The sequence below is a fragment of the Galeopterus variegatus genome, unplaced genomic scaffold (assembly GCF_000696425.1).
Source record: "Galeopterus variegatus unplaced genomic scaffold, G_variegatus-3.0.2 Scaffold2204, whole genome shotgun sequence".
Taxonomy (NCBI): Eukaryota; Metazoa; Chordata; class Mammalia; order Dermoptera; family Cynocephalidae; genus Galeopterus; species Galeopterus variegatus.
In genome coordinates this window covers 252,239-273,132 of record NW_007728315.1, presented here as the reverse complement: position 1 = coordinate 273,132, position 20,894 = coordinate 252,239, and the positions used below count along the sequence as shown (strand labels likewise).

At 35.4% G+C, this 20,894-nt stretch overlaps 1 protein-coding gene and 1 pseudogene across 1 annotated transcript in view; both read right to left on the bottom strand.

Annotated features, from left to right (window-relative positions):
• Positions 1 to 1,053: 1,053 nt before the first annotated feature.
• Positions 1,054 to 6,760, bottom strand: LOC103597124 (annotated as a pseudogene).
• A 2,493-nt stretch (positions 6,761 to 9,253) lies between these two features.
• NDUFS4 (NADH dehydrogenase (ubiquinone) Fe-S protein 4, 18kDa (NADH-coenzyme Q reductase)) overlaps positions 9,254 to 20,894 on the bottom strand; it is a 109,962-nt gene continuing 98,321 nt past the window's right edge. The window contains exon 5 of the mRNA XM_008580924.1: positions 9,254 to 9,474. Coding sequence (XP_008579146.1) covers positions 9,371 to 9,474 — 104 coding nt within the window. The 3' untranslated portion in view covers positions 9,254 to 9,370. The remainder of the gene's footprint in view (positions 9,475 to 20,894) is intronic.

Genomic DNA, 20,894 nt, shown 5'->3' with positions numbered 1-20,894 from the left:
TTCCTCATTACTAATTTCTAGTTTCACACCATTGTGATATGATTTAAATCTTCTTCAATATGTTAAGACTTGTTCTGTGACCTAACATATGATCTGTCCTGGAAAATGTTCTTTGTTTGCTTGAAAAAAATATGTATTCTGCAGCTGTTGGATGAAAAGTCCTGTATATTTCTGTTAAGTCCACCTGGTCAAAAGCGCAGTTCTTTTTGTGTGTGTGTGTGTTGTGTTTTTACATTTTATTGAATGTTTTTCATTCTGCCTTTCAAATTGAATCAACAATTTAAAAAAACAATTTTATAGAATGATATAAGTATCTTCACAATTACATGTTTAACCTTTGCACATAAATTTATTTTGAAAAGGTAATATATTAGTAAATAAGTAAATATTTATCCCAATCTTTAAAACCTTTTATGAAACCTAGAATAAATGTATTTAAATTATATTTCCTGGGCAATACTAGAAATCTATATAGCTAAAGAATATTCACAAAGAGGGAAGAACCTACAAAATGAGAACTATCGGTATGCTAGATAGGACAACCAACTGAGCTGTCTTCAAATATGATTCGTCTAAGAAGCATGATGCTGTCTTTTCCATATTTCAGTCCTTTACACTTGTTCTTTAATCTAATATATCCTGATATTCTAGCAAATAATAGAATTAAAAACTACTCTTCCCCAGAGTGGAAATTTGCAATAAAATGTGTTACTAGATTAAGGAAACATCCAAAAATTAGTACTGTTTAAAATTTACATTATGAACCATTAAAAACAACAAAAGCTTATCTCTGTTCCAAATGTAGGCCAATTTAAATGATTTTCAATATAGCTAAACTCAATGTGGTGGTTACATGTGGTTAAATCTGGCTGAGCAGACTTCTAAGAATAAAACTATGTAGGTGGTCCACTGGGATCAGTTAGTTCCCTTCCTAAGCTGAACTACCTCAGATTCCTACCACACTCCTCTCTTTCTGAGGAGACTCAGCAGGAAAGAATCCATCATCCATATGCTTACGTGAAATATACTCCTTCTCGCTGGCCCACCTCCACATTATAAACTGCTTGTTAGTTGTGTTTTTACGGTTTTTTTCATTAGAGACCATAACTTTTGAGTTGAATTATTCAACATGAGGGTCACAATGAGAGAATATGGATCATTCTTATTCTTGTGAACTGTGATCTTTCAAGTCTTCACCTGCTTCAACTGAAAATGGCTTTTCCAGTAGAAATAATGTTTGTTTCCAGTGTGTTTTGGTACTCAAGGGACCCAAAAAGAACACTACCCTGTTGTGGTAATGATTCCCCAAAAATATATATCAATGTATCCAGCAATTGTGGTGCACATGGATGTCTGTGATTTTCAGGGTAAAATCTGAAGAAAACCCCAAATCTGAGATAGATGTTGTATGGCAGTTCATATGCTTAATACCACAATGGTCTGAAATAAGACTCTTTGGATCTAACACTTCCATAACAGCTTCTGGAATAACTGCTTTCTTCATGCAGGACATAATGAAACCATAAACATCATCCCCCAAAAGCAATTCTATCAGCATGTTTATTCACATCACTCACCACTACAAGGCTGATAGTGCAAATGTCAGGGTAGACTGATCCTCATTTTGCTAAGTATTTGTTCTCTGCATAAAGGACAGAATCTAACATAGACTCAAAAAGAAGAAAATAGCCCATCCACTTGGATGTAATAACATCCACTTTTTCTACAGAAAGATGAATGAACTACTTCAGTCTTTCTTTTAATTAGTATACTAGTATTGTAGTGGATTGAATTATGTCTCCCAAAGTTCACTGGAACTTGAATTGTGTCCCCCAAGTTTTATGTATTGGAAACTTAGCCCCTCACTTTGACAGTTAAGAGGGTGGGAAATCCTATGATGTTAATTGAAATGTGGAGCCTTGAAGAAGTGATTGGATTGTAGGACTGTGCAGTAGTGAATGGATTAAAAATGGTGGTCAGGGTGTGGTTCTGAGGGCTTTAAAAGAAGAGGAGAGTCTGTTTTGCTCTTTCTACACTCCCTGCTTCCACCATCTTACAATGTGAGACCCCCGGGTCACTGTCGCCACCACCAGATGGACTTCGGACTTCCCAGCCTCAGAAACTGTAAGCAATAAATAAAATTTTCTTTATTAATCACCCAGTTCCAAGTATTTTGTTATAAGCAATGGAAATAGACTAATACAGAAAATTGGTACCAGAGAAGTGGGGTGTTGCTTATAACAAATACTTGAAAATGTGGAAGTGGTTTTGGAACTGGGTGTTAGGCAAAGGTTGGAGGAGTTTGGAGGACTCAGAAGAAGTAAAGAAGAGGGAAAGTTTGGAATATCTTAGACACTGGTTACGTGGTGGCAAGCAGAATGCTTATATAAATATGGACTATAAAGACCATTGTAAGGACGTCTCCGAAATAAGAAGTTTATCAGAAACTGGGGCAAAGATCACCCTTGCTGTGAACTGGCAAGGAACCTTGCTGCATTGTGGCCAACTCTTCCATTTCAGGCCCAAAGGCCTAGGGAGACAAAATTGCCTTTGGGAACAGGCCTGAGGCACCCTGCATGGGCTCGCTGCCCACGGCCACCTCAAGAAGCTGCTTCCAGCACCATCACCCCTGCTGCTTTGGCTATTCCAGCTATGGCTAAATTGGCCCAGGTGTGGCTGGAGCCACAGCTTTGGAAGATACAAGACAGAAGCCTTGGTGGCATCCACGTGGTGTTAGGTCTGTAGGCTTGCAGAATGCCAGAGCTGTGGAGGCTTGGGAGCCTCCACCCCGAGTTCAAAGGATGTATGGAAAAGGCTGGGGGCCCAGGAGGAGATGTGTCATAGGGGTGGAGTCACTGCGGACAGCCTTCACTAGAGCAATGATGAGAGGAAATGTGGGGGTCAGAGTTGCAGTAGAAAAACCCCATCAGCGCCATGCCTAGTGGAGCTATAGGAGCTGGATTGCCATGGAGACCCCAGAATTTTGGAGCTACCAGAGTGGATCAGCAGACTGGGAGAGCTAAAGCCTCACCTGAGACCAGGAAAGCCATAGAAGCAGAGCTGCCTGAGGACTTGAGGACCCAACCCCAGCTCTAGTGTGCAGAGGACATCGAACACAGAGTCAAGGTACCTCATGTGCCAGCTTTGAGATTTGATGCCTGCCCTGCTGGGTTTTGGACTTCTTTGGGACCTGCTACCCGTTTCTTTTGGCCTATTTCTCCCTTTTGGAATGGAAATATGTATGCTGGTTGTCCCACCATTGTATCTTAGAAGTAGATCCCTTATTTTGATTTCACAGATGGGACTTTGAACTTTGGACTTTTGAGTTCAAACAAGTCAAGAGTTAGGGGATGAAATGAATGTATCTGCATGTGAAAAGACATGAGTTTTGGAGGGCCAGAGGCAGAATGTAGTGGATTGAATTATGTCCCTCCAATACTCACTGGAACTTGAATTGTGTCCCCCAAGTTTTATGTATTAGAAACTTGGCCCCCACTGTGACTGTTAAGAGGGTAGGAAATCCTATTATGATAATTGAAAGGTGGAGCCTTGAAGAAGTGATTGGATTGCAGGACTGTGCAGTAGTGAATGGATTAAAAATGGTGGTCAGGGGCGTGGTTCTGAGGGCTTTAAAAGAAGAAAGAGTCTGTCTTTCTCTCTCTGCTCTTTCTGCTTCCATCATCTTGCAATGTGAGACTCCTGGGTCACTGTTGCCACCACCATCTGGACTTTGGACTTCCCAGCCTCAGAAACTGTAAGCAATAAATAATATTTTCTTTATAAATCACCCAGTTCCAAGTTTTTTGTTATAAGCAATGGAAAAGGACTAATACAGGTTTATTCAAGTTTATTTAGTATTATGGTATCCATTGCCTGGTAAAATAGTTTAGATCGATCAACTCCAAGACCTTTCTCCACTCCAGCGTTAGCAGCAAAGAGAGAATTCTAGTTCCACAACCAACATCCAAAATGACCTTGTCTTTGAAGATATGTGGATTTGGGCATATAAAATTTCTGTAGCTTTCTGTTTGTGCTTTGTCCTTTAGCATTTTTTCTTGTGTCCCATAATGCCTGTAGAAATAAACACCACCCTTACTACTACCATTTTATTGTTTGTTTTCTGGTTGTTTTGTAGCTCCTTTGTTCCTTTCTTTCTCTCTTACTTTTGTGATTTGATAATTTTCTGTAGTGCTAAACTTTGATTCCTTTCTCCTTATTGTTTGTATATCTTCTGTAGTTTTTGTTTTGTGGTTACTATGAGGTTTACATACAACATCTTGTAATTATAATTTACTGTTTTAAGCTGACAACTTCTGTTATATACAAAAAGTCCAGACTTTTGCCCCCCATTTATGTTTTTGATGTCACTATGTCTTTTAATATTGTGTATTTCTTTACTTCTTGTAGCTTTAGTTATTGTTGACCATTTTGACTTATAACCTTCATCCTAGAGATATGTATGATTTACACACCACCATTACAGTATTGGAGTATCCAGTATTTAAATAGTTAAAATTAATAAATTTATTAATTTTAAGGTTTTGGTGAGGTCTTTAGGGGAATATATATACTAGGGTACTTCAAAAAGTTCATGAAAAAATGCAACTAAAGATAATACGAATCCCCAATGACCCATTTGATGGTGGTATATAAATAGTGAGCAAGTATGAGGTGATATCTCATTGTAGGTGAATTTACACTTCTCTGATGATTAGTGATGTTGAGCATTTTTTCGTACACTTGTTGGCTATTTGCATATTTTTAAAAAATGTCTAATTCAGGTCCATTGACTGTGTTTAATTAGGTTGTTTTCTTGTTATTGAGTTGTTTGAATTCTTTATATATTTTGGACATTAACCCCCATCAAATGTATGGTTTCCAAACATTTTCTCCCATTCTGTAGGTTGTCTCTTCACTCTGTTGACTTTCCTTTGTTTCCAAACTAAAGCTTTTTAGTTTGATATAATCCCTCTTGTCTATTTATGCTTTTGTTGCCTATACTTTATGGGTCATATCCAAACAATCATTGCCCAGACAAACGTCATGAAGCTTTTCTCTGTTTTCTTTAGTAGTTTTACAGTTTCAAGTCTTACACTTAAGTCTTTAATCCATTTTGAGTTAATTTTTGTACACGGTATGAGATAAGGATCTAATTTTATTTTTCTGATTGTGGATATCCAGTTGTCTCAACACCATTTATTGAAGACACTGTCCTTTTCCCATTGTGTGGCCTTGGCACCTTTGTCAAAAATCATTTGACTGTAAATGTGTGGATTTATTTCTGGGGTCTCCACTCTGCTCCATTGGTCTATGTGTCTGTTTTTATGTCACTACAGTGCTGTTTTGATTACTATACCTTTTAGTATATTTTGAAGTCAAGTATTGTGATGCCTCTAGCTTTGTTCTTTTGCTCAAAATTGCCTTGGCTACCTGGGGTCTTTTGTGATTTCATAAAAAATTTAGGATTTTTTTCTATTTCTGTGAAAAACATCATTGGAATTTTGTTAGGGATTGCATTGAATATGTAGATCACTTTGCATACTATGAACTTTTTAACAATACTAATTTTTCCAGTCCATGAACATGGGATATCTTTCCATTTACTTGTGTTATCTTCAATTTCTTTTATCAATGTTTTTATAGTTTTCAGTGTACAGATCTTTCATCTTCTTGGTTAAATTTATTCCTAAGTAGTTTATATTTTTTGTAGCTGTTGTAGATGCAATAGTTCTCTTGATTTCTTTGTTAGATAGCTGGTTGTTAGTGTATAGAAATATTACTGATTTTTGTACGTTAATTTTGTATCTTGCAACTTTATTGAATTCATTTATTAATTTTAATGGTTTTTGGTGAAATCTTTAGAGGAATATATATACAAGGGTACCTCAAAAATTCATGAAAAAATGGAATTAAAAGATAATATGAATCCTTCCATGAACTTCTGGAAAAGCTTTTGTGTGTGTGTGTGTATTTTCTGCAAACAGGGACAACTTAACATCTTCCTTTCCAATTTGTATGCCTTCTATTTCTTTCTCTTGCCTAACTGTTCTGGCTAGAACTGCCAGCACTATGTTAAATAGAAGTGGTGAGAGTGGTTACCCTTGTCTTGTTCCTGATCTCAGAGGAAAAGCTTTCAACTCTTCCCTGTTGAATATGATGCTAGCTGTGGATTTGTCAGATATGGCCTTTATGGTGTTGAGGTAGATTCCTTCTATACCTAATTTTTTGAGTTTTTATCTTGAACCAATGTTAAGTTTTGCCAAATGCTGTTTCTGGATCTATTGAGATGATCATATGGTTTTTGTCCATCATTCTGTTTATGTGGTCTATCACATTTATAGATTTTCGTATGTTGAACTATGCTTGCATCCCAGGGATAAATCCCACTTGATCATGGTTTATGATCTTTTAATGTGCTTTCAAATTCTGTTTATTAGTATCCTGTTGAAGATTTCTGCATGTATGTTTATCAAGGATATTGGCCAGTAATTTTCTTTTCTTGTAGTGACTTTGTCTGGCTTAGGTATCAGGGTAATGTTGGTCTTGGAAAATGAGCTTGGAAGTATTCCCTCCTCTTTGATTTTTTGGAAGAGTTTAAGAAGGATTGGTATTAGTTCTTTAAGTATTTGATACAACTTAGCAGTGAAGCCACCAGGTCCTGGGCTTTTCTTTGATGGGAGATTTTATTACTGATTCAGTCTTCTTACTCATCATTGATCTGTTCAGATTTTTCTATTTCTTCATGATTCAGTCTTGGCATGTTTTATGTGTCTAGGAATTTATCCATTTCTTCTAGGTTATCCAATTTGTTGGAATATAATTGTTCATAGTAGTCTCTTATGATCCTTTGTATTTCTGCAGTATCATCAATATGTCCTCTTTCATTTGTGATTTTATTTACTAGAGTCTTCTCTTTTTTTCTTAGCCTAGCTACAGGTTTGTCAATTTTTATTTCTTTTCAAAAAGCTGACATGGTTTTGTTAATCTTTTCTACTGTTTTTCTTGTCTCTAATTGATTTGCTTCTGCTCTGATCTTTATTATTTCCTTCCTTTTACTAACTTTGGGCTTAGTTTGTTCTTGTTCGTCTAGTTTCTCATGGTAGGTTTTTCATTTGAAATCTTTCTCTCTTTTGTGATGTTAGCATTTATTGCTATAAAATTCCCTCTTGGAACAGCTTTAGCTGCATCCCAGAAGCTTTGGTCTTTTGGGATCCAATTTTTGTTCATCTCAAGATATTTTCACATTTCCCTTTTAATTTCTTCTTTGGTTTTTCAGAAACATGTCTATTTTCCACGTATTTATGAATTTTCCAAAATTGTGGAACTTCTTAATAGCTAGATATTATCATTTCTCAAAGTTTACCTTTCATTTGAAATAAAATTCTAAAATAGTAGTTATTAAAATGTGTATTTTTTCAAGGTTAGCTTAAGATGGCCAAATATGATTAGTAGTGGGCCTTCTTAATATATATGTATGTATGTATGTGTGTGTGTGTGTATATATACAATTATAAAAAGAATACATCCTTACAGTAATATATTCAGTGTAGTATAAGTTTTAAAATAAGTGTGGAAGACCTCCCCCTTTCCCATAACCAATGCTAACCATTAAAATCACTGTTAAGCTTTCTTTCATGAAACATAGGTACTTATATATAAGCATCTGATGTCCCACTTCCCATCCACATGTGTTATCTACTACTCTTGGTCTTTCTCACTTAGTAACAGGCTTTGAACATCTAAAAGCTAATACTGATATTTCTTGTTCCTTTTAATAGCAGTATAATATTCCATTAGCTCTGTTCTCTTTTTTTTTCTATTTCCCTTTTAACAGATGTTTAGGTTGTTTCAACTTATTAGCTATGAGAAGCAATTCTGCAATAAATATCTTTGTATATATACTGTTGTGTATATCCACAAGCTATCTGCCTAGCAATGTACTTTTAGAACTAAATGGAATATGCAGTTAACATTTTGAAAAAGGATTGCCAATATGCTGTCTAAAACAAGATTGTACAAATTTATACATTTATACTCACATGTTTTCTCGTTGAGCTAGATCAATGTGTTATTAGTGTTTTTATGAAATTCAATTGAGAAAATATATATTTAGCATATATCTCTTGAAACATTGAAGAACATATTAACAATCCAAAGAAATAATCTGCCATTACACAACCCTATTTCTTTATAACTAATTAAAGAGTATGGGCTTTGAAGATAGACAGACTTGGGTTTAAGTCCCAGCTTTGGCACTTAGGACCTCTGTGATCTTGAGCAGGTTACTTAACCTTTTTAAGCCTTAATTTATGTGTTTTCTTTGCAAAATAAGAAAATAATAGTGCCTATCTATTAAGATTATTATGAGAGTTAGTATACAAAGTGTTTATTGAAGAACCTAACAAGAGCATATACTTGATATCTTACTGTATAACCTAAGTGATTAATAAATGCATATATTTACCTATATTTTCAAAAACCAACAGTGAACACTAAAAATTCCCAATGATGAACTGATTTTTATTTTCTCTCAGTCTTTCAATTCCTAAGAATGTAAAACCTTTACCTGAATCCCTCACAATCATGAAATGTTGATTTGTGAGCAGAGATTCCCATAGAACACAATTCATTCTGGCTCAAAGAAGCTTGGAGAATATGAAGTTCTAATTAAAGAAGAGATCTTCAATAATAAGGAAATTTGGGTTTAGGTTTATCAGATTACAATGTTATGTTCTTTTCTACCTATGACAAAAGAAAACAATTTGCAAGACAGCATTTTTTTTTTTTTTTTTTTTCTTTTTGTCTTTTTTCCGTGTCTGGCAACGGATCGCAACCCTCAGTGTTGCCCCCGTACCGGACCGGGGACCGGCAACGGGATTGCAAGCCTCGGTGTTGCTCCCGTGCCTCGCTCAGCCAGTGAGTGGGAGCCGGTCTGTATGTGGGATCCGAACCCTCGGACGGGAGCGCCGCCGCGCTTCCCAAGCGGCGCACTATCCAGTGTGCCACCGGGCCGGCCCAAGACAGCATTTTAATAATGATGGCTGATAGCTTGTAAACATTGTTAACTTGGGAATGGCTATAAAAAGCAAGCATAAAACTTCAATGTTGAAGCTGATTTAAAACATTCCTTTTAATAGATTCTAAATACCAAGCTTTCCCCGACGTATGATCACCTCAAATCTCTCTATATAGGAAATTGTAAATGCTCAATTTGAGGCATCAAAAACATTTAAAATAGACACTGCAAAATGTATCTGTAGTTTAAAGGTCAAATTTATTAAGAGATTAAGAGATGTATTATACATGGACTATAAATACTGCACAGCTGACTTTATTCACAGTCAAGTACAGAGATACAGTGAGTGCCAACCTATTTTGTGGATACTCTTGTTCTTTTGTTCCAAGAAAAGTTTGCGCCATAAGACTTGGACTTGGGTTTTGGAATCCGTCTCTCTTCAACATCATAGCTCCATCCTAGGAAGAAAATAAAAACAAAAACAAACCCACAGGAACAGAATTAAAGAGGATACCTAATAAAAACATCAAACAGAGGCTAACTTTTATAATTTAATGTTCATTTATCATCAGGAGTAAATGTCAACACATCTGAAATATAAATACTTACTTAGTAATTTGTTCCCTTATAATGCTGTGTGACAAGAGGGCCCAAAACATTGCCTGAAGATGATTTACCATATTTCAAATTAAAGGTATAACACATGATTCAATTTCTCCTTGCTCAATATTCCTTTCTCAATTACTGATATCTATGAATTATGTAAAAATTTCCATTCCTCTATGTGGTTTAACATGTGACTTCTTTAATGAGGAACACTGAACAATATAACCTGTCTCACTGTTCTTCTAAAAGCTAGTGTCTTTATGATACTTTGGAACTCATCTGAAGGAATTTTACACATATTTATATCCATACTTTATATAGATGTGTTACCAGGAAGTTCTGAATCAAATTTGAGGGAAAAATAATAGCTTAACATTTATTAAGTGCTAACTATAAACCACAAGAGACAATATAGTTAAGGCACGGGCTCCAGAATCAAGCTGTCTAGATTTAAATCCTCATTCTGTATACATACATATATACATAAATCACAGAATTGAAGTGGACCATGAGAGATGACCTGGTTCAGCCCCTTGAACTTTGACAAGTACCTGATTAAACTCAAAAAGTTTTTCAACATTTGTTTCAAGGGCTATCTGTATTAGTTAGAATCACATGGAAGTACTTGATAACAATACAAGGCCTGAGCAAAGAAGCCTATTGGATCAGAATCACTGTTGCGGGCCTGGGAATCTGCACTTTAATCATAAATTCCAAGAAATTTTAATGAATAGAAAATTGAGAACAACTGTCCAAACTGTCTCTTTTCTTCTGAGAGTTTATTCTCTTTATCTGTGGTTCTATAATTTTGAAATTATGTCTACCTATTCTGCTTTAAGACCTGTTCTTCAGTTCTCCGAAAATATGGAGAACAACAAAATCAACATCTTTATCTTTGAAAATATAATTAGGTCACCCTTCTATTCCCTTGTAACTTTCACTTTTCTTCATAAGATCCATTTTTCCATCCCTGTAACTTATCATTCTTCTCTCTCAGGACTTTCTTTAAATAACTCATCTTGAAACATCTGCTTCATGGCCGAATCATATGGTCATGTATAAAATGTCCAAACTGATTATTATATAGTCTAATTGAGCTTCTTGATCTTGTGCATTCTAAAGAATTCTCATATCACAAGCATAGTACTTGCTGCCATGAAGCTTACAACTCAATAGTCCCTTAGTTAGAATTCAATTTTGCCACAAAAGTGAAGCCTACAAAACTCAAGTCATCAAAGTTATTCTGCTTTTATTGTCCAAAAAAGGAAAATGATGACATTTAACAGAATAACTCAAATTAATCTTTTGAACTATTTTCTTCATAGAGAAAATTACATTCCCACTGCAAGAACTCCATTCATCTTCAAGGAAAGTCCAGTAATGTATAGGAAATTTGAAAGCCACAAAGCAAATGAAATATCAGTATCCAGGAGAGAATATATTTATTCAGTTCACTTGCTCAATATAACCTTACTTTCATAGACTAGAGAAAATGTTTTGAGTACTTTCCTACTCATTAAAAAAAGGTGAAAAATTATATCTTACTTTAAGAGAAGCTAAACTTATAAAATGAATACATTAACAAGTAGTTATTTCCATTTCAAAAAATTTACTGAAGGGCACAAGAAGAGTACCTACTACATAAGGTTGTCGCAAGGATTAAACAAGTTAATTCATGTAAAGTAATTAGAAAGCCCCTGGTACTTAACAATCATTTATTTAGTTCTATGGGAAAAACTTTTTCTAAAACCTTATATAAATTAATATTATTCCCTTTGAGTAAACCGAGGCTCAGAAAGGTTAGATAACTGTAACTAGCACAAGGTCACTAAGCCAGGAAGGAGCAGAATCAGAATTTGAACCTAGATAGCTTGATTCTGGAACCTGTGCCTTAGCTATTATGCTATATTGTCTCTTGTGGTTTATAGTAAGCATTCAATAAATGTTAAGCTATTATTTCTCCCTCAGATTTGATTCAGAACTTCCTGGCAACACATCTATATATGTAAAGTATGGATAGAAATAAATTTCCATCACATTGGAGCCCATTAAATTTGAATTCATGATGCTTTGGGTATAGTTAGCTATAATTTAACCTAGCTATTAACTATAGAAAGGAGTTTGGGTCAGCAAATTAAGACTGTTATCTGAGCAGGATAGCTTTGACATTATAAACTTTTCAAGCACTTCCTACATTAATCAGCAAATGATGTTGATAATTACAAAAAATACTCAATTCAATAAAGCAGGTATAACAATAATAATTAATATTTATTGAGCATTTGCTATTTGTTTAATAAATATTGATAGCCTACTCTGTGTCAGGGACTGTTTTTAGACACTGGGAGTAAACCAGTGAATAAAACAAACAAAAAAATCACAAACTTCTTGAAGTTAGTAGGGGAAGAGAAATTAATAAGTAAATGCATAGTATACTAAGTGCTAATAAAATAATACCTAAATTAAAAATACATACTATACACTAAGGAATACTAAGGAGAAATCATTTTGGATGGGTAGACAGGGGAGCCTGCCCTCGCTGAGGAGGCAACATTTGAGTAAAGACCTGTTGGAGGTTAGGGAGTGAGCCATGTGGATGTTTCGACAAGACATGTGATGTCAGGCACAGAAAACAGCAACTGCAAAGACAAGAGCATGCCATCTACTAAGTGCTTAAATTGTATTTTTATTGAGTTTTTTTAAAAATTGGGTTTATAGTTTGCTTATGAGGTCAGTATTACATATACCTTAATTTTATATTAACTTATAACAAAAAAATAAAGCAAAGAGAAAATAAACAGACTAAAGTTACAGGGCTAATAAGTGGCAAAGCCATGATTTTAACACGGATTGATTTTAAGCTATGCACCTAACTACCTCATAAATAAAACTACATTTCTTTGAAAATATGCTGTATTTGCAATTTTTATGAATTTCACCCATTTCCTTTCAATACATGTAATCTTGTATCTTCTTTTCCTTTTATTAAAAAACAAATGTTGAATAGACCTAAGAATCCCTGGAAAATAAGTCCATGTCCTCCCATATTCTCCCCACCCTCACCTATCCCCAAATGTGAAGGAAAGAAATGGTTTCTGGAACAGATTCTATGTCTGGTTATAATGATCATCGGCAAGTTACCCAAAATTTCTATAATCTTTTTTGCCAAATGACAGGTGAGGGAACCTATGTTCTCTCTCCCTCCACTACCTCCCAACACATACTCTTCAGCTCAATAAAGACATTATGAAAGAAACTGTAGAAGAAATGCAAAAGCATTTGGAAATATTTAGGAACTAGTACTATACACAAACATATACCTGGTAATCACTCTTATTCACTCAGTTACTTTTTCAGCTATCAGGGAGAAAAATAATTCTTTTACTATATCAGAACTCAGACATAGATGTACTGTCTGTTCTGGTTATGGAGCTTCAAAATGCTGTCAGGGTCACTGCAATGTGAGAAGACTGGAGCTTTATACACATAAAAGAACAACTGGTTTGGGTTTTCTCCTGGTAACTAAGGAGTGAGCTGGCTCCTGGGAATTGTGAGCCAGATTATAGTTGCTGTTGATGGTGATAACAACAATAAATAGAAGTACCCAGATAGGGACTGGAATGTGGACATGCAAAGCTCCCCCTGGAAAAACAAAAATACACATGGAAGAAAGCAGCATTTGCTAACAGGATTCATCTCTATTTTATACCTCTGCCACAACCACCCATGATTGTTAGGATGTATAGGGAAAAAAGTTTCTTTCCCTCACATTTTTCTGTGGAAAACAACTTTGTTCCCAAAGCTGCACAAGCAACTGTGCTTCTCTGATTAAGTAAAAGCAAAGGAAACAGAAACTAAAGTCAGAGTCTCTCTGGATTTTCTAGCCATCATTCAGAAAATTTTCCTACTTGGTAGGGATGTCATTATAATGAAAATTTGCTCTTTTGGGGGATACTGTTAAGGATCTGGTCATATTTCTAAGCATCTAAGAATCCCCCTCCGAAGTGTTTACAGTGCCTAGATAAGCAAAGTTACTGGTCTCACTATACTTTGATATAAAGGTTACTGGAATGAGCAGTGAACTTCAGCTAAAAGGACAAAATAACTCTAAGAATGACTTTTGAAAGGATATTGAACATGTGTACTCAACAATGGGTAAGTTAAATGAATTAAACTCATTTTACTTCACACTTGAAACTTGTTCCTAAAAAGAAAGAATGCAATATATCTTGCAAAAAGTAGAATGTAGAAATTTAGGAATGAAATCCTACTGTGAAATATTTAAATTTCTATAAGAATTTCTTTTTCAACCCTAAATAAACTTTTTTTAAAAAAGAAATAACTCAAACTTGTGTTTCTGAATGAGATCATAGAAGTGAAAATACTTGCACTCTCTGAAGAATGCTTATATAAAATGAAGGTGTAGTCTACAATGACAATGGTCTCATATGGTGTCCTATTAGGATGCTGAAAACCAGCCCTTGCTCTTCCCAGCTGTGCAACAGAAGATCAAAGCAACTGAGTCCAAGGCAGCTACCCCAGGGATAGGGTAAAGCTCCCAGGGCTGCACCACTTCCCACTGAGGAAAGAAGCCATACAGCATGGAGTAGCCACAAATCCAACCACCAGCACCTAAACGATGAGAAGCTGACTCCCTTTGCTGTTGCACACACTGGAATGCTTCCGCAGAAATATTCTGAGCTTTAAGTCCTATTGTCAGAGAAGTACCTCTAGCAAATGCTCTAGTAAACTTAAAATGTGATCTTTAATGTCCTATGCCCAATTTCTTTTTCAGAAATATGCCATTTTATTTCATCTCCAAACTGTGATTGGGATATTCTACTTCCTGTGATATGCATGTTTGTTGTAATCTTTTTAAAATCCCTCCTTGCCAAAAGCCTCTGAACAAAACCAGACCACAACAATTAACTTATGAATTCCATGTATGAGGCAGAAAAAGAAAATTAATTCCATTCATTTTTATTTACAGAACCATTTCAGTATGCAAAAATACAGAGAAACATTCATCAGTTCTTTTACTGCTTGTGAAACATTTCACCTCTACTAACCTTAATTCACATCCTGTGGAAGGTCTTTTTCCTCTAATAACCTAAACTCAAACCCTGACATTAATTCAGAAGTGAATAGTTTAATGATTTTTCCTACTCTGCATTTCTGCACAGAGCAAGAGCCAGCACATAATTTGGCACAAACTGACATAACTGGCAGTCCCTGCTAATTGAGGCATGGGATCAGAATAGCAAAGCTTTGGGAGGCCAAAGCGAGGTACACTGGTACTTGGAAGGTTTCTAGATTCCTCACCAGGCTATGTACCCACATAATACCTGGCTGAAAGCAAAGCATAAACCTAAAATATAATTTAAAGGGGGAGGCGGGTGGATAGCTTTTCAGGAATTATACTTTAAAAGTTCTTCTACTTTGAAATTACCAAGTATCTAATATGGTGGAGGGGGGCGGAGATGGGGAGGAAGAGGAAGTTCAGAATAGTTTGAAAGTATCTTAGACTTTCTTTTAGAAAATATTATGAAAAAGAAATAATAGGGTTTTGGATACACTGGCAAAGCAATTCTTTTCATGAAAATTATATAAAATGATTTAAATGAGCAAATAAAGTGAAAACATGAAACATCTGAAATATTTATTAGATTTTTAACACACTACACCTGCTACAGCTGTGACACCTCTAAAAACCAAAAAACCCTATTGATGTGATAGTCAATGTCCCCCTTAAATTTTGTCTTTTCAAATAATATACTTGCTATATAGTATTATTATTCTTATTTCCAAAGCAGTAATCAGAATCACAGTATTCTGCATTTGCCACAAAGTGAACCAGAATATTAACCAATTACTCCAGCTTTTGTGTTCCAAAAGTACATTTGAAAATCAGTCATTAGAGATTTAGAACACATTTTTTTTTCTGGAGAAAGAAACTATATACAAATTGCCAAAATCACTCCTAGAAATTTGGATGTAATTGGTCTGGGTTGTGGGCTATGCGTAGGAATTCCCAGTATCTTATTCAACCCACGATATACTCGGAACCTTCTTAAGCTAGTATGTGTAATACTACCATTATGAGAAAAGTTATTTCAGAGTTCCAGCAGGGTATCTAAGAAATACATCTCTATCTCAGGAGCCTTTGCAGTCAAGTTGAACATTTTCCTAGCCACAAAACAGCCAGGACCTGACAATGGAAACGGAGAAAAGAGCTATATAGATAGAAAAAAAAAAAAAAAAAAAAAAATCTTTGTAAATTGTAGGTACAAATAATTTTCTTTATTTGCAGATTCTGTATTTTTGAATTTGCTTACTCACTAAAATTTATTTGTAACCCCCAAATCAATACTCACAATGCTTCTATGGTTATTTGACAGGTACAGAATGGCAAAAAATTTGAGTGACCCAACATACATGTTCCTAGCTCAGATCAAGCAAGGTAATGTTCAGCCTTCTTGTTTCAGCTCTTATACTGTAAACATTGTACTTTTTGTGGTTTATTTAGTGCTACATCTTTTTCTTTTTCTTTTTTCTTTTTCTTTTTTGCATTTTTGTGCTTCTTGTTAATTTCATTGTTTAAAATGGTACCCAAGCATAGTGTTGAAGTGCTGTCTATTGTTCTTTAGCACAAAAAGGCTGTAATATGCCAATATGTATGCTAAATGAGCTTCATTCAGGCATGAATTACATGCTGTGGGCAGTGAGTTCAATGTTGATGAATCAACCATCTATATTAAATAAGGTATCTTTAAACAGAAACACACCTTTAAAAAAAACATACATAAAACAAAGTTATGTATTCACCAGTTGATGGAACAATGTGACCAGAGGCTCACAGGAACCTAACCTAGGAGCAATATTTCAGTATTTGCTAATTAAGGGTTCAAGGTGACTTCATAGAATTATGAAGGATTATTGACTATTGTAATTGACAGATACATAAATTCTGTCTTTTCTCAGTGATTTAATTGACTCCCCTCAATCCAGTCCTGAAAAAACCAGTTTTGTCTCCATTTGCAATTCATCTCAACATTCCTTTACCTCATATAAATTTGTGCTGTTTTTACCTGTCCTTTGAACTGGTTATAACATATGCCTGGCTTCTATGTATCATATGAGTGAAATAAATTCTTCAATACGTGTTCATTTTGTATCTAGTTAGAGTCATGATTCTTTTAACAATTTTTCTGGAAATTTTCTAACAATTTTGGAGGTACCTCTGGGACATCCAATAGCTTCACCAACCAAAGGCAGGCAAACTTCTTTACCAAACAAATGGTGCACTTCATGCTTAAGCCCACACACCTCTTTTCCTGGCTCCAAGACTTGAATTCAAAGCAACAAGTAATCAATCAGCTCTGCAGCAGACACCAGCTGGTTCCTCTAATTCAAATCTATTCTGACACTATCTCCCTGGAGATAGTGTCAGATCCCATAAGTTTAAGATCTTAGTCACCAAAACTGTCCCCACTACAGATACAGGTTGCAAGTCCAGGCCTCTGGAACTTCTGAACAACCAGCTATAAATTGGGGTTTCCACAACCTCCTTTTTGAGTTTAATTTGCTAGAGTGGCTCACAAAACTCAAGGAAACACTTACACTTATTGGTTTATTATAAAGAATATTACAAAGGATAGAGAAGAAAAGATGTTCAGGGCAAGGTATGGGGAAACAGACACAGAGCTTCCAGACCTCCCCCACCAAAAACCGGTACACCACCCTCCAGGAACCTCCACTTGTTCAGCTCTCCAGCTCTCCAAACCCCCTTTTGGGTTTTATGGAGGATTCATAACATAGGCATGACTGACCAAATCACTGGCCATTAGTGATCAACTTAACCTTCAGCTCCTCTTCCCCCCCTGGAGGTTGTGGGGTGGGGCTGAAAAGTCCCAACCCTCTAATCCTGCCTTGGCCTTTCTACTGACCAGCCAGCAACCTGAAGCTACCTGGGGGCTGCAGGCCACAAGTCAACTCACTAGCATACAAAAAGACATCACTTTGGAGATTCTAAAGATTTTAGGAGTTGTATGCCAGAAGAAGGCGAAGAAAACCAAATATGTATTTCACAATATTACATTATGCCCTAAAATAAAATGACTGATTGTGTCAGAATGAGAAAGAGAATGGTAAAAGACAAAACCTGAATGGATATAAAGTTCTATAAGGTTTGCAGAAAGGACATTTTACTTACCTTGGATTATAGTATGCAAAAAAAAAAAAAAAAGTTTGAACAGCTATGAAACGTGTTAAAATCTTAGCAAAGATTGCTCAGTTTTGATGGGCTTGTTTTATTAATTTATGATTTACTGTCTTCACCTACAACATGAAGTGTTTTTCTTTTGTATGTCTAATCTGCCTAGAATGCAAAGGTTGCATGGCTTATTGGGATAACTTTATAAGCTTTATGATGACTTTATGTCTCTGATCACTTATGTAAGAGCTAAGGTTTTTTAAAGTCATATTACCTACTATGTTAATTTTTATAAGCTTTACTGTGACTTTGAAATGAGTAGCCAAGTATTTCTCAGGCATCCATGATACTATATCTATCCTAAGTGTTCATATCTTCTGACAACTTTTGATTTTTGCCTTCCCAAACTTGAATCCTAAATGTAAAATAAAATAAAACTCTCAGGATATCTTTGTACCTAAAAGTATCTGAGATTCCCCAGAAGGCCTCTGGAAAATCACGAAGACTTTATTAATCAGCTGCTTGGGAAGAGTTGTTAAGTATGGGAAGAGTTGTCAAGTCAGAAGATATACTTAGCCATCCTGAGGTTAAATTTGATGGGCAAAATGTTATTAATGTAATTATTTCCAAAATTGTGTGCTATATGGTAAGTTCCTAGAGATATGTCAGTACCCTCTCTGCCTATATGTTCTATTTATTAGAGCCCTTGTACTGCTTTGCCTGATAATAAACAATAACAATATAGTTTATCAGGCATAATTTCAGTTATTTTTTAAAATATCAACACACTTTTACTTCTTCAGTTTAAATCTTGCATCTTCTAGTCTAGTACATGTCATTGGGAATCACATCACTTCTTGAGTTTTATTAATATATAGATATTTAGGACCTACTCCAGACTTTCTGAATCTCTTTACTTGCTATTCTTGATATATTTTTGGTATATTTTTACTATCTGCTTGGCATATTCACGGTATATTATGTCTCAGGATTATTATACAGTATCCCAAGATTTTGTTCACTGTAAATACTGTGTTCATCTATTTTTATAAATTAGAGGAAGGTTCACTGTCTTCTTTGAAAATAGGTTTAAATAATTATATTTGCAGATATTTTGTCTACAACTTTTTTAGATTGACTTTAAGTTTCACTTTTGAAAATTATCAGTAATGTTAACTATGACATTTTAAGTCTTCTATCATCTGCAGATTATTTTGTTTTGTTTTGTCCTGTTTTACTCTGATACTTCCAAAGCTCTTGCAATCAGCTACGGGCCACTGTATTTCATCTTCAACAAGAAATGACTGTCTTAGAGCCCTGTGGAAAAGGACTATGTCAGGTACTTTGGGGTACAGGCTTTTGATGCCATCACTTAATTTTAAGACCATATTAGAGAACTGAGTCAGTATTTTCAAAACTCTAGGCAATAAGCAGATAAATTTATGATCCAATGGAACAAGAATTAATTATACAGGACCGAATGAACTGATGAGGGATGACTGTGCTCTTATGTTTGGAATATTGTTGATACTGTCTTAATGTTCTATTTTTTGACATATAAGGAAGCCCCTTCTCTTGATATCTACAACTGATTACAATTTTAGTAGTCTGCTTTGTAAATTGAAATGAATTATTTGTAAATGATATCTCATTCTCCCTGTGTGATCCCTCCAGAATTTGGAAATTCTTACTGAACATTCTTATTTTCATAGCAGTATAGTTATGTGCATATGTTCAATAACGATCTGTCTTCCTTGAAATTTAAAATACTGGCTATACAACCACGGTCTTACCTGGAATGACATATTTGAGAATGATACTCATTTAATCAGATATAAACAGACACTTTTAAGGAACTAAGGTTGACTTCATGGAGCCAATGCTTACAAAGTCCTTCGAGGAAAAGTGGCCTGACACCTGGCTTATAGGGATCCCATTCTTACAGGTAGTAAAGAACCTTAAGATATTTTGGGGATCTTGAGAAAGAAGGAATATACCCAAATTAATAGGTACTATAGAAGAAATCCAGTGGCAAGTCTTTTTAAAAAGTTTTAAAAATCTAACCTGAGATTCCTTACGGAAACTTTCAACAAAGCAAATTTAACAAAGCTTACATGACAAATTAACACTCTTGTTACACCTATATAAATAATCAGGCCAAATATCAGAGCAATCTTATTTTGGGACTGTGAATTATTTTCTTATCAAAAAGGGGGAGGAGTAGAAAAAAATTTTGTTTCTAGCATACCCTTCCTTTTCCAGGTTATCAGATTTTAGCTCAGTTCCTTGTCTTACAGCTATTTGGCAACTCTTTTTAAGTTGCACACAACTGATACATATGTGAATTCTGTCCTATGTCCTATTTAATTGCTCCAAAAAAACCCAATTTTGTCTCCACTTCCAACTCATCTCAACATTCCTTTATTTCGATTGGTGCGGTTTTGACTTCTACCTTGAACTGGTTATAACATCTGCCTTCCTTATATCATATGAGTAAAATAAATTCTTTTACTTCCATTTTATACCTGCATGAGACTCATGATTCTTATCTTCGTTTTGAAAGTTGTTGTTGTGGTCCAGAAAGCAATACTCCAAAGTGAAGCCCTAAGAAGCAGCCACAAAAAGTTTTTCTCTGACCTTCTCCTGCCTTCCTGTCTCTCAGCCTCATCCTCCCCTGAGGCAAGCCATAGAAACTAGAATCTCTCTTCCCCAAGGCAGTCGTAGATATACTTTACCCCCCTCCCCCATGTTGGAGCTGGCCATAAGGAAATTCTCTGACCTAACTCTTCTGATTGTAGGTCATAAGACTCCCTTTCCAGAAAGGGTCCTGCCTCATACCCTGGAGGAATGAATTTTACACAGAGAGGGCCGAGAAGAATTTGAACATAACAGGCCTTGCTGGGTTTCCCCACTCAGTGTATTAGCATTAGATTACATGTTTCTTGTTCAATCAAATTTCTGCATGGCTGTGCCTGCTTCATAGAACCTAAACATAAATATGGACAATTTTCCATATATCTTTGGGTCTTTGTTCTGATCGTTCTGGTGTCACAAAAATCT